Below are 26,771 nucleotides of genomic sequence, written 5' to 3'. Positions count from 1 at the left end.
TGGAGTGGGGAAACACATGGGCTGAAACCGGAACAAAACTGATTTCCCCGAGGCGGTTCAATTGTGGTCAAGAACAAACCCATGATGCTGTGGTGGTGACTTCTTGCAGGATGTTCTTCTCATTGCCTCTAGCATGTGACATGGCCTGTCTTCCTCTTGGTGCATCCTTTCACTTTGTGAACTTGCTATGACCTGCTGTTGGCCCGCAGAAAAGCCTGAGAGGAACCACAGCCTTCGCCCTCCACTTCTTGTTATTTTCTATCAGCACTGTGCTCCTTAAGTTTTCATAAAAAGAGCACTCGCTTACTCTCCTTCTATAGCATTGCAGGCTTATCGTTGGATGGCAAGTAAAGCCATTGTTTTTTTTAAATATGTCCACTACTATTTGCTGGGGTATATGTTTTCATAGAATCATAGAATAATAGATTTGGAAGAGAACTCATGGGCCATCTAGTCTAACCCCCTGCAATGCAGGAAAAGCACAATCAAAGCACCCCTGACAGATGGCCCCCTACCCTCCTCCAAGGAAAGAGCTTCCACCAGACTTCAAGGCAGAGAGTTCCACTGGTGAACAGCTCTTACAGTCAGGAAGTTTCTCCTAATGTTCAGGTAGAATCTCCTTTCCTATAATTTCAGCCCATTGCTATGGGTCCTAGTTTTCAGGGCAGCAGAAAACAAGCCTGCTCCCTCTTCCTTATGACACCCTTTCACATACAGTAGAGTTCCGGTTAACCGACTTCCGGTTAACCGACACTCCGTATTATCCGACGCCCCAGGCCCCTTGGGAGGTGCTCATGCATGTTGCTAGGTAGCTTGCTATCTACCTAGCAACGCACACAGGCACCTCTCAAGAGGCAGGGCGGCGAGCAGAGAAGCTCCCGTGCGCATTGCTAGGTAGATAGCAAGCTACCTAGCAATGCGCACAGGCGCTTCGCTAAGTCGAGTGCTCACTGCTCTGCCCCTTGGTAGGCGCTGGTGCGCGTTGCTAGGTAGATAGCAAGCTACCTAGCAACGCGCACGGGCGCTTTCCAAGGGGCGGAGCGGTGAGCACTCGGCTTAGGAAGCACCCCTGAGCGTTGTTAGGTAGCTTGTTATCTACCTAGCAACGCGCACGGGCGCCTCCCAAGAGGCAGAGCAGAAGCGCTCCTGCACGTTGCTAGGTAGCTTGCTATCTACCTAGCAACGTGCACAGGACACTCCCTTCAACTGGCTTGCTGGATAATAGGGCCTCCCTATTATCCGTCAGATCCAGTTATTCGACATTCGGCCTGCCCGTTTATGTCGAATAACCAGAACTCTACTGTATTTATACATAGTTATCATGTCATGTTTTCTGACATTAATGTTTGTGCTGGGAAGCAAAGTGAGGACAAGGAGGCCAAGCCACTTTCTCCCAAATGATTTGCTATTGTCTTCTGGAGACAGGAGAGAAGAAGATCCCTGGTTTTCCATTCTGTTCATGTCTCCACAACTGCTGCTTCCTCAACGAATAGCTTTCCTATTGCGTCCCAATGGGGAGGTTGTTCTCTCAAGATGAGGAGTCCAGCCATGTGATCAATAATGAGAAAGTCAATTGGTTTACCTATTCACTATTGATCACCTAGCTAGACACCTCATTCTGACATCTAGCAAACGAATTCTCCAGGGAGGAAGGTGTTTGGCTGGGAAGGCATCAGGTAACAAATCACTTTTGAGAAGCAGAAATAAAAACTACTGATTTTAATTTGATGTGTAGACAGCAATACAATTTCAGTGTCATATATTACAGGTACATGTGGCAGTAATGGAGTCTATCCATGGCAGCTCTGGATTGATTAATCTGATTTGCAGCTGCATCATTTTGATGGTGTAGACCAGGCATGGGTAAACTTCTGCCCTCCAGGTGTTTTGGACTTCAACTCCCACAATTCCTAACAGTCAATACCTGGAGGCCGAAGTTTGCCCATGCCTGGTGTAGACAAGCCCCAAGTGATGGCGATTTTAATAAAATACTTTTCGAAAAGACAGACAAGGATCGTAGGATGGCATCCAAGATTTGTCAACTTCATATTCAGCTCTAAAAGGATTATTTTAGAGCAGGAATCTTTGGGTTTGGGGGTTCAGGCTCCAGCATTATCCTTGTTTCAGTGAGGAGATGGGTTTCCTGATTTGTGTCTTTGTGGGAAATGGAAAGCTTCTGCTTGATCCGCCATGTTTGATTTCTTTTCCTTTCTCTTTTTAAGGTCACAATTCTTAATGGAAGTGACATTCGACCTTTGTACAACTTTTCTGGAGAGCAGGTATGCATCCGCATTTGTATAGTTTTATACCTTTTCATTTTGTATTACTTTAACTGACTTTTTTTAATGATGGTAATATTTAATTCTGCTTTAAAATGTGCAATTAAAAGGTTTTTTAATTGTACACCATGTTTCACCATGTAATAGTCGCACCTCCCAAGTTTTTGGATGAAAAAAGATGTGACTATTATGCTATGAAAAAATTCCCAGCTACGGGGATTCACTTGGGACTTCACCAGCAGATGTGCAGGCTAGTGAATAAAGGGTGTGACAATTATACAGGGAGTTGAAAAATATCAAAATGGGAGTGCGGCTGTAATGCGGTGGTGACTATTATGTGAGGTTCTGAGTTTCTTTGATAAATATATTAATAAATATAAATATAATAACAACAACAACACATTGCCAGACTGAGGCCAGGAAGAGGGATTTGATGCTGGAACTGTAACAAGCCCAACCAGCATTGATAAGAATAAATTGTCTTTCTTTGTTTTATTACATAGCTAGCTTAAGAGTCATTTGGTTTTTCTTCAGGAAACAGTTGGAAACAAGAAAGAAGAAGTGCCTTATTCTTCCTTGTAATGTTTCCTTTTTCAGAAGTTAACTTTCAAACCTTTTAGGCCCTTGCAATAGCATAGCAGAATTACAGCATGTGATATTGATGGATGAGTTTTGTTCTCTGTGACTCTGAGCTTTCATTTAAATGTTATTTAAAGGAAAATTTTAAAAAGGTTTCCACTCGATATTAAGTCTAGTTGAGTCCAACTCATCTCCATTTCTAAGCCAAAGAGCCGGCGTTGTCTGTAGACACCTCCTAAGTGATGTGGCCGACATGACTGCATGGAGAGCCGTTACCTTCCAACCAAAGCGGTACCTATTGATCTACTCACATTTGTATATTTTTGAACTGCTGGGTTGGCAGAAGCTGGGAGCTCACCCCATCCCATGGATTTGAACCACCGACCTTCCAGTCAGCAAGTTCTATAGCTTAGCGGTTTAACCCGCTGCGCCATCTAAATTAAAGTTAAAGGTCCTAAATAAATTGAAAGCTATTCTAGGCTTTATGACTGCAAAGAGATGTTTGAGAAATGTGTGAGCAATGCCTGTTGGTATTTCAGAGGCCAGAGATGTGGCTGAGTAATATGCTTTATCCTCTTACTGGTAAACTTAAAATAAACTAGGCAAAATAAATTGTGCCATCCCCACCTCTTTGCATATTTTATACTGCTTGCAGATGTGTGGATTTTCCTGACACAGAATGTGCATGTCTTGATTCAGGATTTAAATTGACTTTTGGTTGCTCTTAGTTCCATCATGCCTTTTAGTTGGCTGCTGCTTGTGCAGAAGTAACAGGACAAGGGGAAAACCACTCCAAATAATTTTAAACCAAGACATTATTTGGGGGCCACAGTAGTGCATCGGGTTAAGTCGCTAGCTGCAGGAAAATCTGTCGACCAGAAAGTAGGCAGTTCCAAGCCACAAGTCGGGGCGAACTCCTGACTGTCAGCCCTAGCTTCTGCCAACCTAGCAGTTCAAAAGCATGCAATGTGAGTAGATCAATAAGTACTGCCTCAATGGGATGGTCAAAGGGCGCCCATGCAGATATGCAAAACATGCCAGCAATAGATCGGAGAATCTGCAGATAATAGATGGAGACTACTGGATGGCATATGTTCTGTATCAGAAACTAAAACTGATGTGGTTTATCCAATACGATTTTCTGAATCAGCACCCCAAATAACCAAACCGAATCTAAAGTTGATCAAAAACTGATTCGTAACCCTTTTGGTACTAATGTTGGAGCGTGGTCCCCAATCAAAGTGGTCCCTGGTCAAAGAGGTCACTGGTTAAGTGGGCCCTAGTTAAAAAAAAAAAAAGGTTGGGAACCACTGATTTAGACCAAAACCCCCATCGGTTGCAGGTAACATTCCCAATAGTCAGTGATTATGAGTCTTATAGTCTAAAATGGATGGATAAAGCCTTAGAAATTCTCTTGATCAGCTGATTTGAGAAGACACCCTTTCCTTGCCTTCAGAAACAATATGGGCTTGCCAAGAAAATATGAGGAGAGTGGATCGGGGGGAAATAAAAGGCCCTTTAATGAAGTCAAGAAGACTGTCCTCGTCAATCTTTCACTGTTAACCTTTAATGTTTTCCTCAACAGATGGCTGCTTATTTTGGATATGCTGTGGCTGCCACAGATATCAACAATGATGGGTAAGTGTCAACCCAGTCAGCAGTAGAGAAGTAGGGCAATATTAGATAATGAGACATGTTTTGGGAAGGCTTTCATGAGATGTCACATTAGATATTGGTTGGAAAATAGACAAGAGAACTCCAGTGTGGATTGAAAAGATTAGGACCAGAGCCTGGAAAGGTTAATTTCCCACACTCCTTGGCTGGGGATTCAGCCATTTAGCATTGCTATATTCTGGTCCTGATCATTTTTACAGTATATGCTTTTATCTTGTCATTCAGCCCTGGCTAGGGAACCCTTGAGAGTTATACTGCCCAAAATAAATGTTTTCAGGCTTTGAGAACATTTCACATTATTTTAGCATGATAATTTTGCTGTAACTGCATTCTGGAGTTTGCAGTTTGTTGAGGCACTACGGGAGTTCTCCAAGTGAGGATTTTCAATATAATTTGTTGTTGGCTTTGAGTCATTTCCAGCTTATGTAACCCTGAAATGAACCTATCATGGTATTTTCTTGCCAAGGGTTGTTCAGAGAGGGTTTTCCATTGTCTTTCCTTGAAGATGAAAGTACAGTAGAGTCTCACTTATCCAGGCTAAATGGGCCGGCAGAAGCTTGGATAAGCGAATATCTTGGATAATAAGGGATTAAGGAAAAGCCTATTAAACATAAAATTAGGTTATGATTTTACAAATTAAGCACCAAAACATCATGTTTTACAACATATTTGACAGAAAAAGCAGTTCAGTATGCAGTAATGTTATGTTTTAATTACTGTATTTACGAATTTACCACCAAAATATCACAATATATTGAAAACATTGACTACAAAAATGGCTTGGATAATCCAGAAACTTGGATAAGTGAGACTACTGTATGTGATTTTTCCCAAGGTTACCCAATGAGTTTCCATGGCTGAGCAGGAATTTGAACCCCCATATCTGAGGCGTAGTGGGTTAAACCACTTAGCTGCTGAACTTGTTGACCAAAAGGTCAGCGGTTCGAATCCAGGGAACAGGGTGAGCTCCCGCTGTTACCGTAGCCCCAGCTTCTGCCAACGTAAACATACAAAAGCAAGCAAAAGTGAATAGATCAATAGGTACTGCTCTGGCGGGAAGGTAACGGTGCTCCATGCAGTCATGCCAGCCACATGATCTAGGAGGTGTCTGTGGACACCTCTTCGGCTTAGAAATGGAGATGAGCACCAACCCCCAGAGTCGGACATGACTAGGCTTAGTATCAGGGGAAAACCTTTACCGATCTGAGTTCTAATCCAAAACTCAAATTTCTATATTTCACTTTCTCTCATACAGTTCTAAATGTCTCCTCCCTCAAATTATAATCCCAGTAGTGAGCTGTATAATGTTCAGTTCTGGAGAGTTAGCAATGCCTCTTCTTACTGTATTCCCTTATTCCCTGCTTTGCAGTCTAGACGACCTGTTGATCAGTGCTCCCTTGTTTATGGAGAAAACTGAAGATGGCCGTGTGCAGGAAGTGGGCAGGGTCTACATCTACCTGCAAAAGCTGTATGGCATGGACTCTGGCGCGTCGGCGGTACTTACTGGCCACCAAGTGTTTGGACGCTTTGGCAGTGCTGTTGCCCCACTAGGAGACCTCAATCAGGATGGCTACAATGGTATGGACGTTTGGCAGGAGGTCTGTAAAAGGGGGTGAAGGGAAGAGAATATTAATTAAGAATATGGACTGCTTGCTGTTTTCCGAATTCGGATGTACATACGTATACACAAAGGAGAATTATTTCACAGTAGCTTTATTGCAAAATATAAATGATCCTTTGGACGATTCATTCTGCTGCTGTTAAATGCCTTTCAGCATGAATGGAAAGGTTCACCAAACTGCTCATTAGTTATTTCACAAGGAAACAAGAAAATCGATGCCAATTTCTCATTCTGTTTCAAATAGGGTTTCCAGATTTTTCATGGCTGAGCTGTGCTATTTTGTTTCGTGACAGTTGGAGAGCCTCTGCCAATACAGAAGTTGCTGAACTACAGCATGGATTATCTTGCAGACTGGGAGAGATGGATGTTAAAATCCTACTCCTTTGGGAACAATTTGTTCCTTGGGACAATATGCAAACACTGAAAACAAATTTTGGTTTGTTGGTCTGGATATGCCTTCTGTTCAGAGATCAGAGATACAGCAATTGATGGATTTTTGTAGGGAGTGTAACTGAACAATCCTATCACATCTAATGCTTGAAAACATCAGAAATGTCTGGCCCCACATCAGAAATGTGAAGGCAGTTTAGGAAAAGGCAAATCCAAAGCAATCCAGTATTTCAACTGAGGCAATATATTCCTTGGATACTTTGGGAAGGGTTTGCAAAAAAGCATGTGCCTTGCAGGTAGAATATGTCAGGCTTTGCCTGTTGCATGTCTCACTTCAAAGTAGGTTGTCTCTTCCTATGAGCCTATGAGTGGGGCCGGGTGTGGCGCAGGCTGTTGAGCAGCTGCAATAAATCACTCTGAACATGAGGTCATGAGTTCGAGGCCAGCCTGTGGCGGGGTGAGCACCCGTCAATTAAAAATAAAAAATACCCCTGCTCGTTGCTGACCTGGCAACCCGAAAGATAGTTGCATCTATCAAGTAGGAAATAAGGTACCACTTATAAAAAAAAGTGGGGAGGCAAGTTTAACTAATTTACGACCTGGAATGAGGAAGTGCCGTCAGAGTGGATGATGAAGCAGCTGCTCCCCCTGTGGCCAGAATTGAACATCCCCTCAGGAGAAGGTTAAATTGCCTCTGCGTCTGTCTGTTTCGGTCTCTGTTTGATGTGTTTATGGGCATTGAATGTTTGCCCTATGTGTGTATAATGTGATCTGCCCTGAGTCCCCTTTGGGGTGAGAAGGGTGGAATATAAATACTGTAAATAAATGAATAAATAAATAAAAAGATGGTTTCAGTTGGAAGAGCTAAACTGAGCTTGATGCACCAGTGATGTGAGTCAGTGTCGAGTAGTTTTACAAATTCAAAAGTTGTGTTCAATCAAGTACTTGAATTAATTTCTCACATCACACTAGTGTGCACCAACATCCAGTTTGCATCTGATCTCATGACAGACAGTGCAAGTAAAACTGCAATAAATAAAAGCATAATAATAGCTATTACTCTGATCTATAGATTTATGTCACTTTTGCAACAATTGTGGAGATGGGGAATAGAGTTTTTTTTCCCAATCTTTCTTCCCGCAGTGTTGCAAATTGTATTTGCAGAAGTATCCTTTTATCTGAACTGTTAAAGATAACAGGACTATTTGGTTAGAAAGCCTGCTGTGCCTCAAGGTAGTATCCTGTCCACCTAACTCCCACTCTTGCTGATTGGAGCTGGGCTAGAGAAGCTATGGCTCTCCAGAGGTTTCTAAATTACAACTCCCATTATGCTTTACTATTGGCCAAGCTGGTTGGCACTATGGGTATCTGAAATCCAGCTTCTTATGGAAAGTAACAGCTTGCGTAGTTCTGCCTGAAAACTTTTGAAGACAGTGGAGTCTCGCTTATCCAACATAAACGGGCCAGCAGAACGTTGGAGAAGCGAAAATGTCGGATAATAAGGAGGGATCAAGTAAAAGCCTATTGAACATCAAATTATGTTATGATTTTACAAATTAAGCACCAAAACATCATGTTTTACAACCAATCAAGAGAAAAAGCAGTTCAATACATGGTAACATTATGTAGTACAGTAGAGTCTCACTTATCCAACATAAATGAGCTGACAGAACGTTGGATAAGTGAATATGCTGGATAATAAGGAGAGATTAAAGAGAAGCTTATTAAACACCAAATTAGATTATGATTTTACAAATTAAGCACCAAAACATCATGTTATACAACAAATTTGGCAGAAAAAGTAGTTCAATATGCAATAATGCTACGTAGTAATTACTGTGTTTATGAATTTAACACCAAAATATCACAATGTATTGAAAACATTGACTACAAAAATGCGTTGGATAATCTAGAACGTTGGATAAGTGAGACTCTACTGTAATTACTGTACAGTAGAGTCTCACTTGTCCAACATAAATGGGCTGGCAGAACGTTGGATAAGCAAATATGTTGGATAATAAGGAGAGATTAAGGAGAAGCCTATTAAACACCAAATTAGATTATGATTTTACAAATTAAGCACCAAAACATCATGTTATACAACAAATTTGGCAGAAAAAGTAGTTCAATATGCAATAATGCTACGTAGTAATTACTGTATTTATGAATTTAGCATCAAAATATCACGATGTATTGAAAACATTGACTACAAAAATGTGTTGGATTATCTAGAACGTTGGATAAGCTAATGTTGGAAAAGTGAGACTACTATAATTACGAATTTAGCACCAAAACATTGCAATGTATTGAAAACATTGGATACAAAAACCTTGACTACTAAAAGGCAGACTACGTGGCTAATATAGAACATTGGATAAGCAAAGGTTCGATAAGCTAGACTCAACTGTAATATGACAAACGTAATCAAGAAGTGGCTCTGGGATTAGTCCAGAACAAATGAGGATCAGATTTCATCCAGTGAAAAAGGAGAGTATACAGAAATTTGTCTAATAGGAAAAATGGACTTGCTTTTGGCTGCTAGGATTCATGCTCCCCACCCTAGACATAGTGTGCATACTCAGGATAACACGGATTACTTATTCTTATTTTAACAACTGTGCTCTATGCAAATCAGAGAAGTTCCAAAAGCATTTCCCATCAAGGAGTGGCTTTTCCTTCTGACCTTTCAGTGTGTATTTATGGACAAAGCAGGGATTTTCAATCCACATCAGCATTCAACTGGAGACAATAATTTTATAAATAGGAGAATTTCACATCATGAATGAAACAGATTAGAGAACGTGATTCTAGGGCCATCTGCTGGTTGGTGTTCTTCCTATTTCTCTTGTAAGTTTGTCTCTACCTTGGCTCATTTTGGGGAATGTCTTGAAAGTCAAGAGGTGATACTATCCAAAAAATATTATGCAGCAATTCTGTCTTCTCTTCCTGAACAGATTTCTGTGATAAGAGACAGAAGGGGAGATGCTTTAGGGTACAAAATTTAAAGATAATATGGTCTGGAAGGTAAAGGTAAAGGTTTTCCCCAGATATTAAGCCCAGTTGTGTCCATATTCTGGGGAGTGGTATTCATCCCCATTTCTAAGCTGAAGAGCCGGCATTGTCCATAGACACCTCCAAGGTCATGTGGCCGGCATGACTGCATGGAGTGCCGTTACCTTCCCAGCAGAGTGGTACCTATTGATCTACTCACATTTGCATGTTTTTGAACTGCTAGGTTAGCAGAAGCTGAAGCTGACAGTGGGAGCTCACTCCGCTCTCCAGATTTGAACCGCCGACCTTTCGGTCAGCAAATTCAGCAGCTCAGTAGTTTAACCTACTGTGCCACCGGGGGCTCTATGTTCTGGAACTCCTGTACAATTATGTGAGCATTGTAGGGCAAAGGCACGATAAAAAGACTTGTCACGAAGTAATCCCAATTCTTCTGCCTCAGTCCATCCTTCGTGTGTTTTTTTCAACCAAGAACTTTCCAAAACAGCTAAGAACACAAAAGACCACAGCAAGAAAAGCCTTAAACCCACCAGGGTTCAGTATACAGTAGAGTCTCACTTATCCAACATAAACAGGCCAGTAGAATGTTGGATAAGTGAATATGTTGGATAATAGGAGGGATTAAGGAAAAGCCTATTGAACGTCAAATTACATTCTGACTTTACAAATTAAGCACCAAAACATCATGTTTTACAACAAATCAAGAGAAAAAGCCGTTCAATACATGGTAACATTATGTAGTATTACTGTATTTACGAATTTAGCACCAAAATATCACGATGTATTGAAAACATTGACTACAAAAATGTGTTGGATAATCCAGAACGTTGGATAAGTGAGTGTTGGATAAGTGAGACTCTATTGTATATTCCCATATTCTGGCAGTCCCCAAGTTGTGAACAAGATTGATTCTATAAGATGAATTTGTATGTAAGTTGGAATAGTTATATTACCTTTGGATAGCATAGAGAAGGTTTAACGCCTCTGTGGTATTTGTTTTGCTGTCTTCTGTGCCCCTGTTCAGAAGGTTTCACCTCACTTTTTGTCTTTGTGATAATTGCATTTTGGAAAAAATGGCTTGTTGTGGAAGCTAGAATTGGTGATAAAGTTTTAATGGAGAAACTTTTACCCCATGATAAGAACTCTTTCAGGTGTGAATTGCCTTTCCGATGAAGTTTTGCTCATTTCCTGTTGTCTCACCCCTGTTCTTAACAATGGGTCATTTGTAAGTCGAATGTTTATAACATTGGGGCTGCCTGTACACATTTGGAGTAACAATCATTCAAGTCTTGAATCTTCTATGGCAGCATGAGAGCGAGGCAGGAGAAGATGTGATTTTCAGTTAAAATCTAATGGGAGATGACCTAACATTTCCAGGATCCAGTTCTGAATCTGTACGATGGCAGATAGATGATTGGAAAATATGTTTACATAGGATGACACAACTATTAAAGGCCTAAACCACACTATACACGCCCATATGCATATCTGGGTTCATGATGCCATCTTGGAAATAAATTTGTGACGACTATAGTTGGGCTGCCCATATCCATGAATTCTGAATCCACAGATTCAACTATCCACAGCTTGAAAAGCATACCTTGCTTTAGACATTTTATGTAAGTGGAGTACCATTACTACGCCACTGTGTATACTGGCACTTGAGTAACCATGGATTTTAATATCCTTGGGGAGTCCTGAAATAAAACTCCAGCAGATACGAAGGGTCACTATATATGTATTAATTCCATTAATAAATATAGTATGCTTTTTAATACCAGCTGTTAATGACCATGAGCATAAAAGTGCTATTGTGCTTGTATCCTGCTTCTGGGTTTCCCAGAAGCAACTTATTGGCTATTGTATGAATATTTATTATTTTATGGTAATTTTTATTGAATACAAGTTATTTACAATAGGTTAAAAACTATGAAAAAGAAAAGGGGATGTGGTAAAATATAAAACATAAAGGAGGACTTTGGGAACAGAAGGAAGGAAGGAAAACAAAAAAAGGGGAGGCTTCCAATCCTCTCCACCGTGGTCTAAATTGTCTTTTTTAATTTCTTTATACCATTGCTTTCCCCTCTTTGATATCGTGTTGGGTGACACTATCTCTCTGTTTTCAGTGAAGTTCAATTATCAATTTTATTTCTTCTTGTTGCATATAATCTGTTATTAGTGTCCAATCTGTTTTGTTCTTGTATCCCTCTGGAGATTTTTTTTTTAGTAATTGAATTAGCTTGTCCGCATTCATTACTTCAATTATTTTCAACAGCCATTCTTCTTTAGTAGGTATTTCTTTGGTACACCAGTGATAGGCATATGTTATTCTAGCTGGTGGTATTAATTATTAATTATTAATTTAATTTTAATTAATTAAAAGTTGGTCAGGATTTTTGTCCATTTCTGTATCTAAAATTCCCAATAGGAAGTACTCCAGTTTCAACTGTACCTTTATGTTTATCATCCTCTGAATCACTTCTTATATCGCTTTCCAAAACTCTTCAGCTTTCTTTCAAGTCCACCACATGTGAAAAAAGAACCCATAATATTTAATTACTTAATATTTCATGTTTCTTTTTTACTTAACTGATACGTGTCTTCACTGTTGTGATGTAGCACAAATTATATGTAAAAACGATACTACATATTTTTGACATTAATATTGAAATGTGAAATTATATATACAGTAGAGTCTCACTTATCCAACACTCGCTAATCCAATGTTCTGGATTATCCAACACATTTTTGCAGTCAATGTTTTCAATATATCATGATATTTTGGTGCTAAATTCATAAATACAGTAATTACTATATAACATTACTGCATATTGAACTACCTTTTCTGTCAAATTTGTTATATAACATGATGTTTTGGTGCTTAATTTGTAAAATCATAATCTAATTTGATGTTCAATAGGCTTTTCCTTAATCCCTCATTATCCAACATATTCGCTTATCCAACGTTCTGCCGGCCCGTTTATGTTGGATAAGTGAGACTCTACTATAGGTTCTAGGTCAATCAAAGGTCCATCCATTGATACCATCCGAGTCTGCACCATCTTTACCACCTACCACCACACACCGCCTGTTATCTCCAAACCAACTGGCGTTTGAAGTAGCAGACTCGATGCAGAATAGGGGTAAATGGGGATCAAGGATAGCGGTTTTAAGGTCTCTTGCCCAAATCCTATTTATGAACCCTGTAGATATTAACATTCAATCTCTCAATTGGCTGCATAGAGACTTTCAATCTCTCAACCGCTCTACGCATCTTTTAATTACACTTAAAGACATGTCCATCATTAAGGAGTTACTAAGCTCTAGAGATCGTCTTGAAGCATGGGGCATCCGCATTAGGAGGGTCTTCTTCGACCCCTGGATTCGCCCCCTGATCCCTGACCTACAATCACATCCCCTAGAGCTAACATCTATTAGTAACCATACTCTCCCAAATCCTTTATACTGGACCCCCCCTATCTCAGCCATGTGTCCACGGACCCCCCTAGTTCCCCATCTCTCTGCCCATACATGTTCTCAACTCCCCCTACAAACGCTTCCTTGTTATAGTCCATCTGTTAGTCCACCTAACACCCTAGAGGACTCTCTTCTACTGTTCTCACAAGATACATCTCTAGCCACTACGCACGACAGGTCCTAACACGGTTCTCCTGCTCTAGAGAGCTGATTAGGCCCGTTAAAAGGCAGTTTCATCTTGCCTAACCCTACTGAGGGGACGGGTGGTCCCCAGGGGGGAAAGATTGAGGTCATGTGGGGGAGGAGGAGAAGCGGTCACCAAAATCCCAGGGAGAAGCACAATAGAACACTTGCGACCCTGGAGAAGGAAAGGCGTGGTAGTCCTCATGACAGTCCCTTCGGGCTTAAGGTCCTGCTGTTGAATGCCAGGTCTGTTAATGGTAAGACCTCCGTCATCCAGGATTTACTCCTGGATGAGAGGGCAGACCTGGCCTGCATCACCGAGACCTGGTTGGATGAGCTGGGTGGGGTTAACCTCACTCAGCTGTGTCCTCCTGGTTTCGGGGTGCATCAGCAGGCCAGGCTCGGGGGGCAGGGAGGAGGGGTTGCGGTGGTCTTTTGGCAATCCATCGCCGTGGTCAGGTGCGCTGTTCCGCAAGCCTCAGGTTTTGAGTGTGTCCACCTGAGGGTAGGTGTCCGGGACAGTTTGGGGATTCTGCTGGTGTACCGTCCACCCCGCGACACAGCAGTCTCCCTCCCTGAGCTTGCAGAAGTGGTCTCTGGCGTGGTGCTGGCCTCCCAGCGCCTGGTGGTGCTGGGGGACTTCAACATTCACGCGGAGGCCCCTTTAACTGGTGCAGCTCAGGACTTCATGGCTGCCATGACAACCATGGGACTGTCCCAGGTCATCTCTGGACCCACCCATCAGGCAGGACACACCCTTGACCTAGTATTTATTGCCGACAGTGGATTGGTTGGAGTGGAAGAGCAAACTATTCTTCCATTGTCATGATCCGACCATCACCTGGTCACTTTAAGACTTACCGTGACCACTAACCTCTGCAGGGGTGGTGGACCCATTAAGACGGTCCGCCCCAGGAGACTAATGGATCCAGACGGCTTCTTGAGGTCTCTTGGGGATCTTCCTGTCATTGAGGCTGACGATCCTGTTGATGTCTTGGTCGATCGCTACAACAGCGAGATGGCCAGGGCGATAGACACGATTGCCCCTGAACGTCCCCTCTCAACCCGCCGACGCACCAGGGCTCCCTGGTTCACAAGGGAGCTGGCCGTGATGAAGCGGTCGAGAAGGGGTCTAGAGTGCTCCTGGCAGAGAACTCGTAGGGTATCCGACCGAACACGGGCTAGAGCTGCTATTAGGGCCTATTCTGCGGCCTTGCGGGCAGCCAGAAAGACTTTCTCGGCTGCCCGCATAGCATCTGCAATCAATAGACCAACGGAGTTGTTTCGGGTTGTTGGGGAGCTCCTCCATCCTCCCCAGGGGGAGGAGACCCCTGACAACCCAGCAACCCAGTGCAGCGATTTCGCGCACTTTTTTGCAGATAAAGTCGCTCGGATACGCTCTGAGTTAGACACTGGGGTTAGTGCAATGCCAGGTCAGGTGCCTGAGGTATCTGTCTGTCCGATCTTGATGGATTTGTTTCGGCTTGTTCGCCCTGATGACGTGGACAAGTTCCTTGGAGCTACGAGAGCGACCACTTGTTCCCTAGATCCTTGCCCCTCCTGGTTAATCAAACTGACCAGGGGAGATTTGTTAATTTGGCTTGAGAAAATTATCAACTCATCTCTGGAACAAGGGATTTTTCCATCTAGCCTAAAACAGGCAGTAATTAGGCCTTTTCTAAAAAAGGCATCCCTGGATCCGTCTACTCTTAACAACTATAGACCAATTTCCAATCTCCCTTTCTTGGGCAAGGTACTGGAGAGGGTGGTTGCTTCTCAGCTCCAGGGATTCTTAGACGACACTGATTTTCTGGACCATTCACAGTCCGGCTTCAGGCCTGGTCACAGTACTGAGACGGCTTTGGTCGCCTTGGTGGATGACATCCGCAGAGAGCTAGACAGGGGGAGTGTGTCCCTTCTGGTTCTCCTGGACATCTCAGCGGCTTTCGATATCATCGACCATGGTATCCTTCTGGGACGGCTCTCTGGGATGGGCCTTGGGGGTACTGCGCTCCAGTGGCTCCAGTCCTTCCTGGAGGGCCGTTCCCAGTTGGTGAAGCTGGGTGATACCTGCTCGGACCCCTGGCCTTTGACCTGTGGGGTCCCGCAAGGTTCCATTTTATCCCCCATGCTCTTTAACATCTACATGAAACCGCTGGGCGAGGTCATCCGGAGTTTTGGAGTTGGGTGCCATCTCTACGCAGATGACACTCAACTCTAGTACTCATTTCCACCTAATTCCAAGGAAGCTCCTCAGATACTGAACCAGTGCCTGGTCGCTGTAATGGCCTGGATGAGGGCGAACAAGCTGAAGCTCAATCCTGACAAGACAGAGGTCCTCGAGGTCAGTCGCAAGTCTGATCGGGGTATTGGGTGGCAACCTGTGCTCGATGGGGTCGCACTCCCCCTGAAGGCGCAGGTCCGCAGCTTGGGGGTCCTCCTGGACTCATCACTGACACTTGAGGCTCAGGTGTCGGCGGTGGCCGGGAGGGCCTTTGCACAATTAAAGCTTGTGCGCCAGCTGCGACCATACCTCGTGAAGTCTGACTTGGCCACGGTGGTCCACGCCTTAGTCACCTCTAGACTGGATTATTGCAATGCACTCTACGTGGGGTTGCCCCTGAAGACGGCCCGGAAACTTCAGTTAGTCCAACGTGCGGCTGCCAGGTTGTTAACTGGAGCAAACTACAGGGAGAGATCTACTCCCCTGTTCAAGGAGCTCCACTGGCTACCGATTATTTTCCGGTCCCAATTCAAGATGCAGGTTCTTACCTATAAAACCCTAAACGGTTTGGGACCCGCCTACCTTTGTGACCGCATCTCCCGCTATGAACCCACTCGTCCTCTTTGTTCATCCGGTAGGGCACTTCTTTCGCTCCCGCCACCATCCCAGGCTCGGTTGGCGGGGACGAGGGAGCAGGCCTTTTCTATTGTTGCTCCCCGGATCTGGAATTCCCTTCCGGAGGAGATCCGGCAAGCACCCACCCTGGCTTCCTTCAAAAAGCTGCTTAAAACCTGGCTCTTCCGCTGCGCCTTTGGATAACCGAGCCCATAGCTATAGTAGTCGCACAGGCCACCTCTTTGACTTGAAACACTGCACTTTATTCCTCTGCCCCAAAGCATCTTAGAATATCACATTGCATTTTAGTTCTAGTGGTCCCTCCAGGCCATCCTCTCCTCCATCCCAGTGGTCTTTTTTTCCCCTCTTTCTTTGCGGATTCATGTTATTTGAGTGATTATATTCCTTCTGCTTATGTGATTGTTTTAGTCAATTGTTATGTTTTGTTTTCGTTTCTAATTCTTATAGTGTTTTATAGTGTTTTCAGTGTTTTATTGTACAATGTTTTATGCTGATTTTATATTGGAAACCGCCCTGAGTCCCTTTTGGGAGAGAGGGCGGTATACAAATAAACTTTTACTTACTTACTTACTTACTTACTTACTGTATACTGTAAAATTAAGTATCGCAAAAGCTGATAATGCCGTGCAGGCAATTCATAAATTATGTAATCACAATTACCCGGGATCTTTACGTCCCTTTTTGAAGGTTCTCAAGGCCAAGGTGTTCCCCATTGCTTTGTATGGAGTTGAAATATGGGGGGATCAAGATCTGGCATTGGTAGAAAGATTCCAACTTCGCCACTTGAAAATTGGCCTAGGTGTGGAGAGATCATCCCTGTCAGCTGCTGTGAGAGCAGAGATGGGGGTACCCCCAATTTCCACAGTAATCCTGAAGAGACAGATCAATTGGTGGTACAAAATAAGACAAATGCAACCACATAGACTCCCTGCCATTTGCCTATTAGAACAAGAAAACCACAAAGAGTGGTCATCATGGTTAAGCAGACTCGGTCACACAGTCAGCAAGATAGGTTTTGCCCCACACGAGCTAATAAATTTCGGGGCTAAAGTGAGCTCAATTGTATACCAAAGAGCCCTCAACATTGCTGCACAAAATGATCTTATGATCATAGCGCAAGCTAGAGCCACTCCATACCTGGCCAAATTTAAATGCAATGTGGGCATGGAAACTTACCTCTTCTTGACTCTTCCATTATATATCAGAAAACTTTTTACCCGGGCTAGATTCGAGCAGCTCGACATTAAGTCCAAGCTAGGTAGACATCAGAATATCCCCTATACGCAGAGAACCTGTGGGTGTCATGAGGTAGATGCAGAAGTGGAGGACTCCGAACATTTTTTCTTAAAATGCCCCTACTACACCAGGATTCGATCTCTCTATTTAGACCCTCTGCTGGAGAATCATACTCACTTAGAGAATAAGGAGAAATTGCATATCCTTCTACAGGTTCAGATAAAAACTCTATTTTAAAACTGGCCCTTTTTACACAAAAAGCACTGGCCATTCGTGAGAAGATGGAAGTAGAGAGCTGATACATTATTGTCACTAACAAAATCCAAACTTAAAATTTACTACGGACAAGACACTTGTTTTACTTACCCCTGTCCTTGTTCAAACCTTTCCTTAGGAAATTACTAATTTTAACCTTTTTACTCTGTATTTGTCTAGGAGCAGGTTATTAGGCCGCAGGTCGGGATGTTTTGTATCTTTACATGGTTTTATTGTATGTATGCGTAAGTGTGTACGTATTGTATGTTTTACATGTTTTGATATGGTCAAAAGTGACTAATCAATAAAGAATTGTTGTTGTTGTTGTTGTTGTTATATATATATATATATATATATATATATATATATATAGAGAGAGAGAGAGAGAGAGAGAGAGAGAGAGAGAGAGAGAGAGAGAACGTCTTTACTTTCTATATGATCTGATCCAAATGGTGGAATCTTCTGTTTTGAGCTTGAGCCACCTGGAAGTGAAAGGCAATGAGGAGTTCTAGTCTGTGCTTTGCCTCTCTTATGTCTGGACGAGTCAACCATAATGTGGACTCTTAACTATAGTTAGCATAAGTCATGGTTTCATGTTATGTGAAAACTCCCCTAGCAAACCTTTGGTGGCCCATGAAAACTTATACCATTACATTTGCCAGTTATGGAAAATCTGGCTATCCTTCTATTTAACTGGGGAATATCCTTAAGGATCATTTTAGTGTTTCCCCATGCTTGCACAGTGAGCTACTGCAGGTGATATTTGTCCTTCCGTTCCTTTTACTTAATGTCTTGCTAACTGTAGGTCTCTTCAAGACATTGCATCACAAAACAAACACTGATCCTAGTGTATTTTCTTGCAGATGTAGCAATTGCAGCACCATTTGGTGGCAAGTCCCAGCAAGGTGTGGTCTATGTGTACAATGGCCGGCATGATGGACTGGATCCCAAGCCTTCTCAGATGTTGCAGGGCCATTGGCCTCCTGGCCAAACTCCTGACTTCTTTGGGTTTGCCCTTCGCGGGGCCAAAGATCTAGATAGAAATGGCTACCCAGGTGAGGATGACATATGAAGAAGCAATGATAGATGCTTTGGGCTATATCTTAACACAGAATGAGCACAACTTATTTGGTAGAGTACATATTTTCTGTGCAAAGGTTCCAGGTTCAGTTCCTGATGCCTTTCATCAAAACAGGATAAGATGAAGGAAAACACATTGAACTCTTAAAAAATAAAGGAACTTTGAAGTGGTTTGCCATTTATTCTAATGAATAAGTAACTTTGTAAAATAACTTTAATGAAGTTCAAATATTATATAAAATTTGGACTTGCAACAAAACAAAAAAGGCCAAAGAAAGCGACATTTAGCTGTATTTTAATTTTTTATTTTAAAAATCATTGAAAATGATATCAGACCTTTGCAGTAAGACTTCCAGGATATAAGTGTCTCCCATTTTTTTCTTCTGTCCTGCAGATCTGATTGTGGGAGCCTTTGGAGTAGACACTGCCATGGTTTACAGGTAAGCATTATGAATACAGCTGACATAAAGAGACATGTACAGTAGAGTCTCACTTATCCAACACTCGCTTATCCAACATTCTGGATTATCCAACACATTTTTGTAGTCAATGTTTTCAATACATCGTGATATTTTGGTTCTAAATTCGTAAATACAGCAATTACTACTAAGCATTACTGCATATTGAACTACCTTTTCTGTCAAATTTGTTGTATAACATGATGTTTTGGTGCTTAATTTGTAAAATCATAACCTAATTTGATGTTTAATTGGCTTTTCCTTAATCCCTTCTTATTATCCAACATATTCGCTTATCCAATGTTCTGCTGGCCCATTTATGTTGGATAAGTGAGACTACTGTATTAACCCCCTTCAGCTACTTTGAGAGAAGACAATCAGATTTAAAATAACATATGAAATGAAATCACAGGGTTACTTCTTTCTTTCTCTGTGTTTCTAAGTTTTGTGCTGTCAGTAATTTAACAATCGGATGCACCACATTCACTTGATTGAAATGGAGCCACTGTGGCGCAGTGGGTTAAACTCTTGTGCCAACTGGACTGCTGACCTGAAGGTTGCCGGTTTGAATCCGCGAGACGGGGTGAGCTCCTGTCTGTCAGCTCTAGCTTGTGGGGACATGAGAAGCCTCCCAGCAGGATGATAACACATCCGGGCATCCCCTGAGCAAGGTCTCTGTAGAAGCCAGTTCTCTCACACCAGAAGCAACTTGCAGTATGTTCTTAAGTTGCTTCTGACGCAATAAAAAAACCTTAACTGAACACATCACTCACTTTATTCTACTTTATGGAATTACACATATGCCAAAACATTCTGTGTCCCATAACTTGTCCCATATCACATGGGCTAGATCACTGGAAAAAACCCTAATCACCAGCATGTAAATAACTGCCATTTCAATCTACCTACACCCTCTGGACAATGGGCGGGCACATAGTAATGGTCAGAGGACTGTTTTTAGCATTTTCAAAACATCCATGAATTGGATCATGTACTGACCTATAATTTCAACTGCCCAACCAGTTCAAAGGAACTGAAAGAGATATGAGGATTCAGATGTGTTCAGCTTTGCAGTGATTTTGTTCATGTGAGCTCTTGTGTTTCCAATCCACACTGAATGCTTTCTTCTAAGGTTTTGGCTGTCACACTCGATCAATTCTCATTTATCTTTCTCTCCCACCCACAGGGGCCGCCCCATTGTTCACGCCAGTGCCACTCTCAGCATTTTCCCTAATATGTTCAATCCAGAAGAACGAAATTGCATCCTGGAGGGCACAGGAACACCTGTTGCTTGGTGAGTGATATTGCCTTGGGTTGGAGAATCTTTATTGGAAAGTACCATTGTAACTCCCCCAACCCATCCTCCTTTAAGATCTTTCCCCAAGTTAACTTGGGGCTGCAGATTTGTTTGAGCACATCATTTTCCCCTAAGCTCTCTATTATATTTTCAAGAGTCTTCTTCAGTAGGGGGTGCCTGTGGAGATATGTGTCCTATTCAGGTGCTACTTACTTGGTTTTAATCAGCACTAGGAGCTGGGACCACTTACCTTCAGTTTTCTAATTGTCTCCTTAAGAATTGTTTTGCAGTCATCATTGCTTCCTTAAGAAATCTATTAAGGACAGTCTCATGCTATTATTAGTGAATTTGCCTAGGAGAGTGTGACAAAGGTAAAGGTAAAGGTTTTTCCCTGACATTAAGTCTAGTTGTGTCTGGCTCTGGGGGTTAGTGCTTGCAAAGATGCAACCACCAAAAACTCAGAGAGGAGACCTTTTACTTTTCTTTTCTTTCTTCTTCTTATTCACTTTATATGGTAACGCAACTTGGTTTATAATATATGCAACAGAGGTTTAGATGTTGGAGGAACAATAACAAGTTTATTCAGGCACAGAGCTTAGTGGTTACAATGTTGTTCTCACTTAGAGGCACTTTTATTAACAGTTACAATACTAGAATGAGGTGAGTCAAACTCCCTAAAGTGTCACTTCTTTTACTTAAAGTAGTTAGAACTTCTTCCTCTGCCACTTTTAAACCGCAGTCACCCCTGTGATATATGATCACAGATTCTCTGTTCCTTATCAGGACACAGACTACATTAAATAAGTCACCAAACTTATTTTAAACCGACTCAAAATGAACAATTGAGTCTCCTTGATCCCCTCAACCTAGGATCAATCTTCTCTGTGCCTCATCAGAGCACAGACTGAATCCCTTTTTTAAACTCTGCACTTCTTCAACAAAACAGCAGTTGGCTCCACCTACTTCTCCATGGCAACCAGCCTCTGAGTGCTGAGATGCAATAACTGTAATACTTACCCTTTTAAAACACAAACACACAATCAAACATAATATCTGCAAACCAAAAATCCATACTTCATTATAGTGCTCATCTCCATTTCTAAGCTGAAGAGTCGGCATTGTTCGTAGATGCCTCCAAGGTCATGTGGCTGGCCTGACTGCATGGAGTGTCGTTACTTTATTGCCAGAGCGGTACCTATTGATCTACTCACATTTGCATGTTTTCAAATTCTAAGTGGGCAGTATGACAAAGCCGTGGTGCTAACCCCAATCATTGAACCCTCTAAACCAGTGATTCTCAACCTGTGGGTCCCCAGGTGTTTTGATCTTCAACTCCCAGAAATCCTAACAGCTAGTAAACTGACTGGGATTTCTTAAAGTGGTAGGCCAAAACACCTGGAGACCCACAGGTTGAGAACCACTGCTCTAAACCTAACCAAGCCTTTGTCCACGAGATCTACAAGTTTCTTACAGGGGCTTATTACTCCCTTCTTTCCCCCTTGTCACCAGCATCAATCTGAGTTTCTGTTTGAATGCATCTGGGAAACACGTGCCTGACTCTATTGGTAAGTAAATGGAAAGTGAAGTGGTAGGCTGTCGAAAGGAACATGTGGGCAGATGATATGTTTGCTGCCCAGGAATATTTCTGGCTTGTGGTGATTCAGTTGACATCTCTTTGTACACCTTTGCCACCTCTCAAGGCTGGCTGGGCAGTATGCTGTCTCAAAATCCAGCAGTTGGTTTGTGGTCATTAGCATGCCAAGAGGGTAGATCATAGACTAAACAAGATATAATCTTTCAGATGTTGTTGGACTGCAACTCCAATCATCCTTAGCTAGCTCAGCCTTCATTGCTCTAACACTAGGCCACAGATTCTCTGTTTTAAAGCATGGTCAGCTGGAAGTTGACCCAATGACAGATTTTCAAGTCTGTCTGAAAGGACTCTTTACTCAGGCCCCTTCTACACTGCCATATAATCCAGATTATCCAAGCAGATAATTCACATTATCTGCTTTGAAGTGGATTATATGAGTCTACACTGCTATATAAATGAATTTCAAAGCAAATAACCTGGATTTTATATGGCACTGTAGAAGGGGCCACGAAAGCACCAAATGGGGTCATGGCTGGCCATGGCTCTCTCCTGTCCAATCTCATAGGCAGCACCATAATATGAGCAGCCAGATTGGCAGGTGCCACATACCAGAAAAGGCCAATATAGTTTCATTTAATCTTATAAATTTTCTGGCTATTCCTAGTTTCTGTCAGACTCGGATATGTGTTGCTCAGGCCCAGACCTAACCGAGTGCCCTGCCTGCCAACCTCCTGGGTTATCTGCAGGTGGTTGAGTCATGGTGAGCAAGCAAGAGATGAGGGAGACTTGCATAATGCTCACTCTGCACATTGTATTATAGAATAATAGAGTTGGAAGAAACTACAGCCAATCTCCTGTAACAGAGGTCCAAGAAGCATTTTCTTGCCCTTGCTTTGTCAGTCTTAGGCACTTTGGTGCATTAGACATTATACGGAGAACACAAGAAGATGCTGTTGGAGTGTTGTCACTGTGAAAAAAGGCAAGGCCCCAATACATGAAGTCACCTTCAGATGTTTTATTGCTGATTGATCTGTTTTATTAGTTGCATTTGCTTTTATATTGTTGTTCCGGGCTTGGCTCCATGTGAGCCGCCCCGAGTCCCTTCGGGGAGATGGGGCGGGGTATACGAATAAAGTTGTTGTTGTTATTATTATTATTATTATTATTATTATTATTATTATTATTATTATTATTTCATGTGAAACATAGGAAAGCCCATAGCTGAGCATCAGAGTGCATGTTTTGCAAACAGAAAGTCTCAAATTCAGCCCATGGGGGGCAAGAGGTAGAATGTCACTCAGCAGGTTGACCATTTACCTGGATCTTTGGAAAGTGCTGAGACATGGCACTATTGAATATCAGTTAGAAGAATCCTTTTGCTTATCTGGACAGGATTCACTGTGGACTTGCACCTTGACCGCCTCAAGCACAAAGGGGCAGTGAAGCGGGCTCTCTTCCTCCACACCCAGAAAGCCCACCTCGTCCAGACTCTACAGCTCCGAAATGGTGCCAGCTCTGAGTGCCGTGAGATGAAGATCTACCTCAGGGTAAGTCACAAGCAGTGCTAACCAGCCCTTCTGAGACCATTTGGGAAATCTCTGGCAAAATGGAGGAAAATGTATGAAACAGCTATTAGTATTTGTATTTTATCCCAAACAGTGCAATAATAATAACAACAACAACAACAACAACAACAACAACCCTAGACACTTGGGAAGTGTTCGACTTGTGATTTTGTGAAACGAAATCCAGCATATCTATCTTGTTTGCTGTGTCATACAATAAAATAATAACTATTATTATTATTATACAATTTATTTATATTCCGCTTTATCCCCCCCGAGGCACTCAGAGCCGATTAGGGTAAACATATACGGCAAACATTCAATGCCTTTTACACAATAACAATATACAATACAGATACACAGACAAAGGCCTTCCCCTTTAATCTCCGTCGTCTGGAGGTGATACTCAACTCCGGTCATGGGGAGGTGTATTTTTTCCATTTTTGCATACCGAGGAGTCTGTTGTCTGTAGACATCTCCGATTGTGTTCTGCCGGCATGTCTGCATGGGGCACCCTTTTACCTTCCCGCCAAGGCAGTACCTATTGGTCTACTCGTATTGCATGCTTTCGAACTGCTAGGTTGGCAGAAGCAAGGGCTAACAGTCAGGAACTCTCCCCAACTCGCGACTTCGAACTGCCAGCCCTCCAGTTAGCAGATTTCCTGCAGCTAGCAGTTTAACTTCTGATTCAGGGGTGGGGTCTGGAAGTCACATTCACTTCTCATTTTGCATGCTATTGATTCCTGCAGGCTGCATTAGTTTGTAAGAAAATAAAAAGGCTATTTTGAGTCAACATAATTTGCAAAGGGATACTCAAAATAGCTTTAAAATGGGAGAGTCATGTGCTTTGAGGCTATTTAGTGCATAATTCTCTATTTGAGGCCAAGTTTGTGGTGTGATGGAAGAACCTGCTCAGGCATCCTGAAAGGCTTCATTGTTCCCATCCTAAATTTTTATTAGAAGTTGAGAATCCCTTGTTTGGGATTTTGAAATCTGAAATACTCCCAAACCCAAAAATATGTTCATAGTACTGAAATAGTAAGTCCTTTGCTTCCAGATGATTCAGTATACACAAACTTTGTATCATACACAAAATTATTTAAAATATTGTGTGTAGAATGAACTTCAGGCTATGTGTACAAGGTGTGTCTATGAAACATAAATAAACTGCGTGCCTAAAAATTCATTTTGATATATCGATAAGTACATATATGTGATTGCAAGTATTTCAAAACCCTTAAAAATAATGAAATCCAAAATACTTCTGATACCTAACATTTTAGATAAAAGATAAAAGTCTGAGCAAACATCACAATCCATAAGCTACACCGGACTTCATTCTGAGCAAAATCTGTAATAGATCTTCTTGCTTGGCATTTTGCCTGCCTTTAGAACTACCAATATACATACTCTTCCTACTGAATTGTAAATTTGTATGTAGGTATGAAATATCTTTGATTCACTGTTGGATACAAATTTTCTATTTACACAGTAAAAAATTTTTTCCAAAAAAGTATGTGGCTAAGGCCACTTGAAAGACTTAGTGAATTTATGATGTTATGTTGACTGTTTCTGGTCTCTGTTTTGTTTTGCATTTGTTGTATTTGCATGTTAGATTGAGTGTTCTGCAACTGCCCTGAGTACCTCTGGAAGATGGTGGCAGGATATAAATAAAAGTTGTTTATTATTATTATTATTCATAGTAGTAGTAGTAGTAGTAGTAGTAGTAGTAGTAGTAGTGCGAGAAGGGGATAGTGTGGAATATCATAACCCCATGAAACAGGGTTGTCATTATATGTATACATGGTAATAACATTGTAGCCAGGATTTTTCTGGATATACAGTAGAGTCTCGTTTATCCAACTTTCACTCATCCAACATTCTGTATTATCCAACGCAATCTGCCTCCCACCCGGAACCATAGCTGTTTCTCTAGGCAGCAATTCTATCTTTATTTGTAATCAATGTTTTAGTAGTCAGTGTTTTCAATACATTGCGATGTTTTGGTGATAAATGTGTAAATACAGTAATTACTACATAACGTTACCGTGTACTGAACTGCTTTTTCTGTTGATTTGTTGTAAAACATGATTTGGTGCTTAATTTGTAAATTCATAACATAATTGGACGTTTAATGGGATTTTCATTAATCCCTCCTTATTAATCAACATTTTCGCTTATCCAATGTTCTACTGGCCCGTTTATGTTGGATAAGTGAGATGCTACTGTACAACTATCTTGGAATTGCCACTATTGTGCTGAGAATCAGTGACTCCAGATCACAACCATTTTTTTTAAAAAAAGTCCTGATTTGTGCTTTATGCATGGAGCATTCTGTTCTCATTCTCTCTGTGTGTCTCAATCCAGAATGAGTCTGAATTCCGTGACAAGCTTTCTCCCATCCACCTGTCTCTCAACTTCTCCCTGGACCCAGAAGCCCCGGCAGATGCACATGGTCTGAAGCCCATCCTCAACTACCTCACACGTAACTACATTGAACAGAAGGTACAGATTAGACGCGTGATGGATTGTCTGTTAATGCTAGCAGCCAAGTCAGTAGAGAGCTTTCAGTGTGCCTAAAGATGGGTTGGGTGCCATGGATTCATTCATCAGAACCTTCCATTCTTTTACCCTCTCAGGATAGAATGAAGCACAGCTACAGCCCAACTGTAGCATATAGGAGCACAAAATAAAAATGTTCAAGTTGTGCCTCTCTCCTGTCCTCAGTTCACCCTAGAACAATGTGCTTTTCTAGCAATCTTTTGCCTTTCCTCCTGCAGTGGAGATACCACTATAATCCAATGCACTATAGCATAATGCTTCTCAAAATATTTGGTGTGGCAGGCTATCAGTCTTTTCCCCAATATGTCAGATATCAGTGTCATATTTGTGCCATATTATTATAATATTGGCGTTTAGTATAATGCCAAGTTTTTAACTTTGTTTGTGTTTTTAAATACATTACAACTGTACCCTCGGTTTGCTTCTGATACGATAAATAAAAATAATATTCTCATAGTATAGAACAAGCTTGCCGCAGATCAACAATTGACAATTGCAGTCTGACACTAAACACAGACCACCACTTTGAGTACCACTTCCATAGACTGTGAGTGTGAAGGATATGGGACTCTCCAGAAATTGCTGGATTGAAATTTCTCTTAGCCTTAGGATAGCATTGCTGGCAGACAGATATCTTGGGAACTGCAGACTA

General features: G+C 41.9%; 1 protein-coding gene across 1 annotated transcript in view; it reads left to right on the top strand.

Moving 5' to 3' along the window:
• Nucleotides 1–26,771, top strand: part of itga5 (integrin subunit alpha 5) — a 119,632-nt gene that overhangs the window by 72,320 nt on the left and 20,541 nt on the right. Inside the window, exons 10-18 of the mRNA XM_003224434.4 lie at nucleotides 2,223–2,279; nucleotides 4,444–4,496; nucleotides 5,902–6,110; nucleotides 18,427–18,618; nucleotides 19,038–19,083; nucleotides 20,288–20,395; nucleotides 21,908–21,963; nucleotides 23,385–23,539; nucleotides 25,925–26,062. Coding sequence (XP_003224482.1) covers nucleotides 2,223–2,279; nucleotides 4,444–4,496; nucleotides 5,902–6,110; nucleotides 18,427–18,618; nucleotides 19,038–19,083; nucleotides 20,288–20,395; nucleotides 21,908–21,963; nucleotides 23,385–23,539; nucleotides 25,925–26,062 — 1,014 coding nt within the window. The remainder of the gene's footprint in view (nucleotides 1–2,222; nucleotides 2,280–4,443; nucleotides 4,497–5,901; nucleotides 6,111–18,426; nucleotides 18,619–19,037; nucleotides 19,084–20,287; nucleotides 20,396–21,907; nucleotides 21,964–23,384; nucleotides 23,540–25,924; nucleotides 26,063–26,771) is intronic.

The sequence above is a fragment of the Anolis carolinensis genome, chromosome 2, assembly GCF_035594765.1.
Source record: "Anolis carolinensis isolate JA03-04 chromosome 2, rAnoCar3.1.pri, whole genome shotgun sequence".
NCBI classification, from domain to species: Eukaryota; Metazoa; Chordata; class Lepidosauria; order Squamata; family Dactyloidae; genus Anolis; species Anolis carolinensis.
Note: the sequence above shows the minus strand (reverse complement) of the source record. Positions and strands in the feature narration are given on the sequence as shown.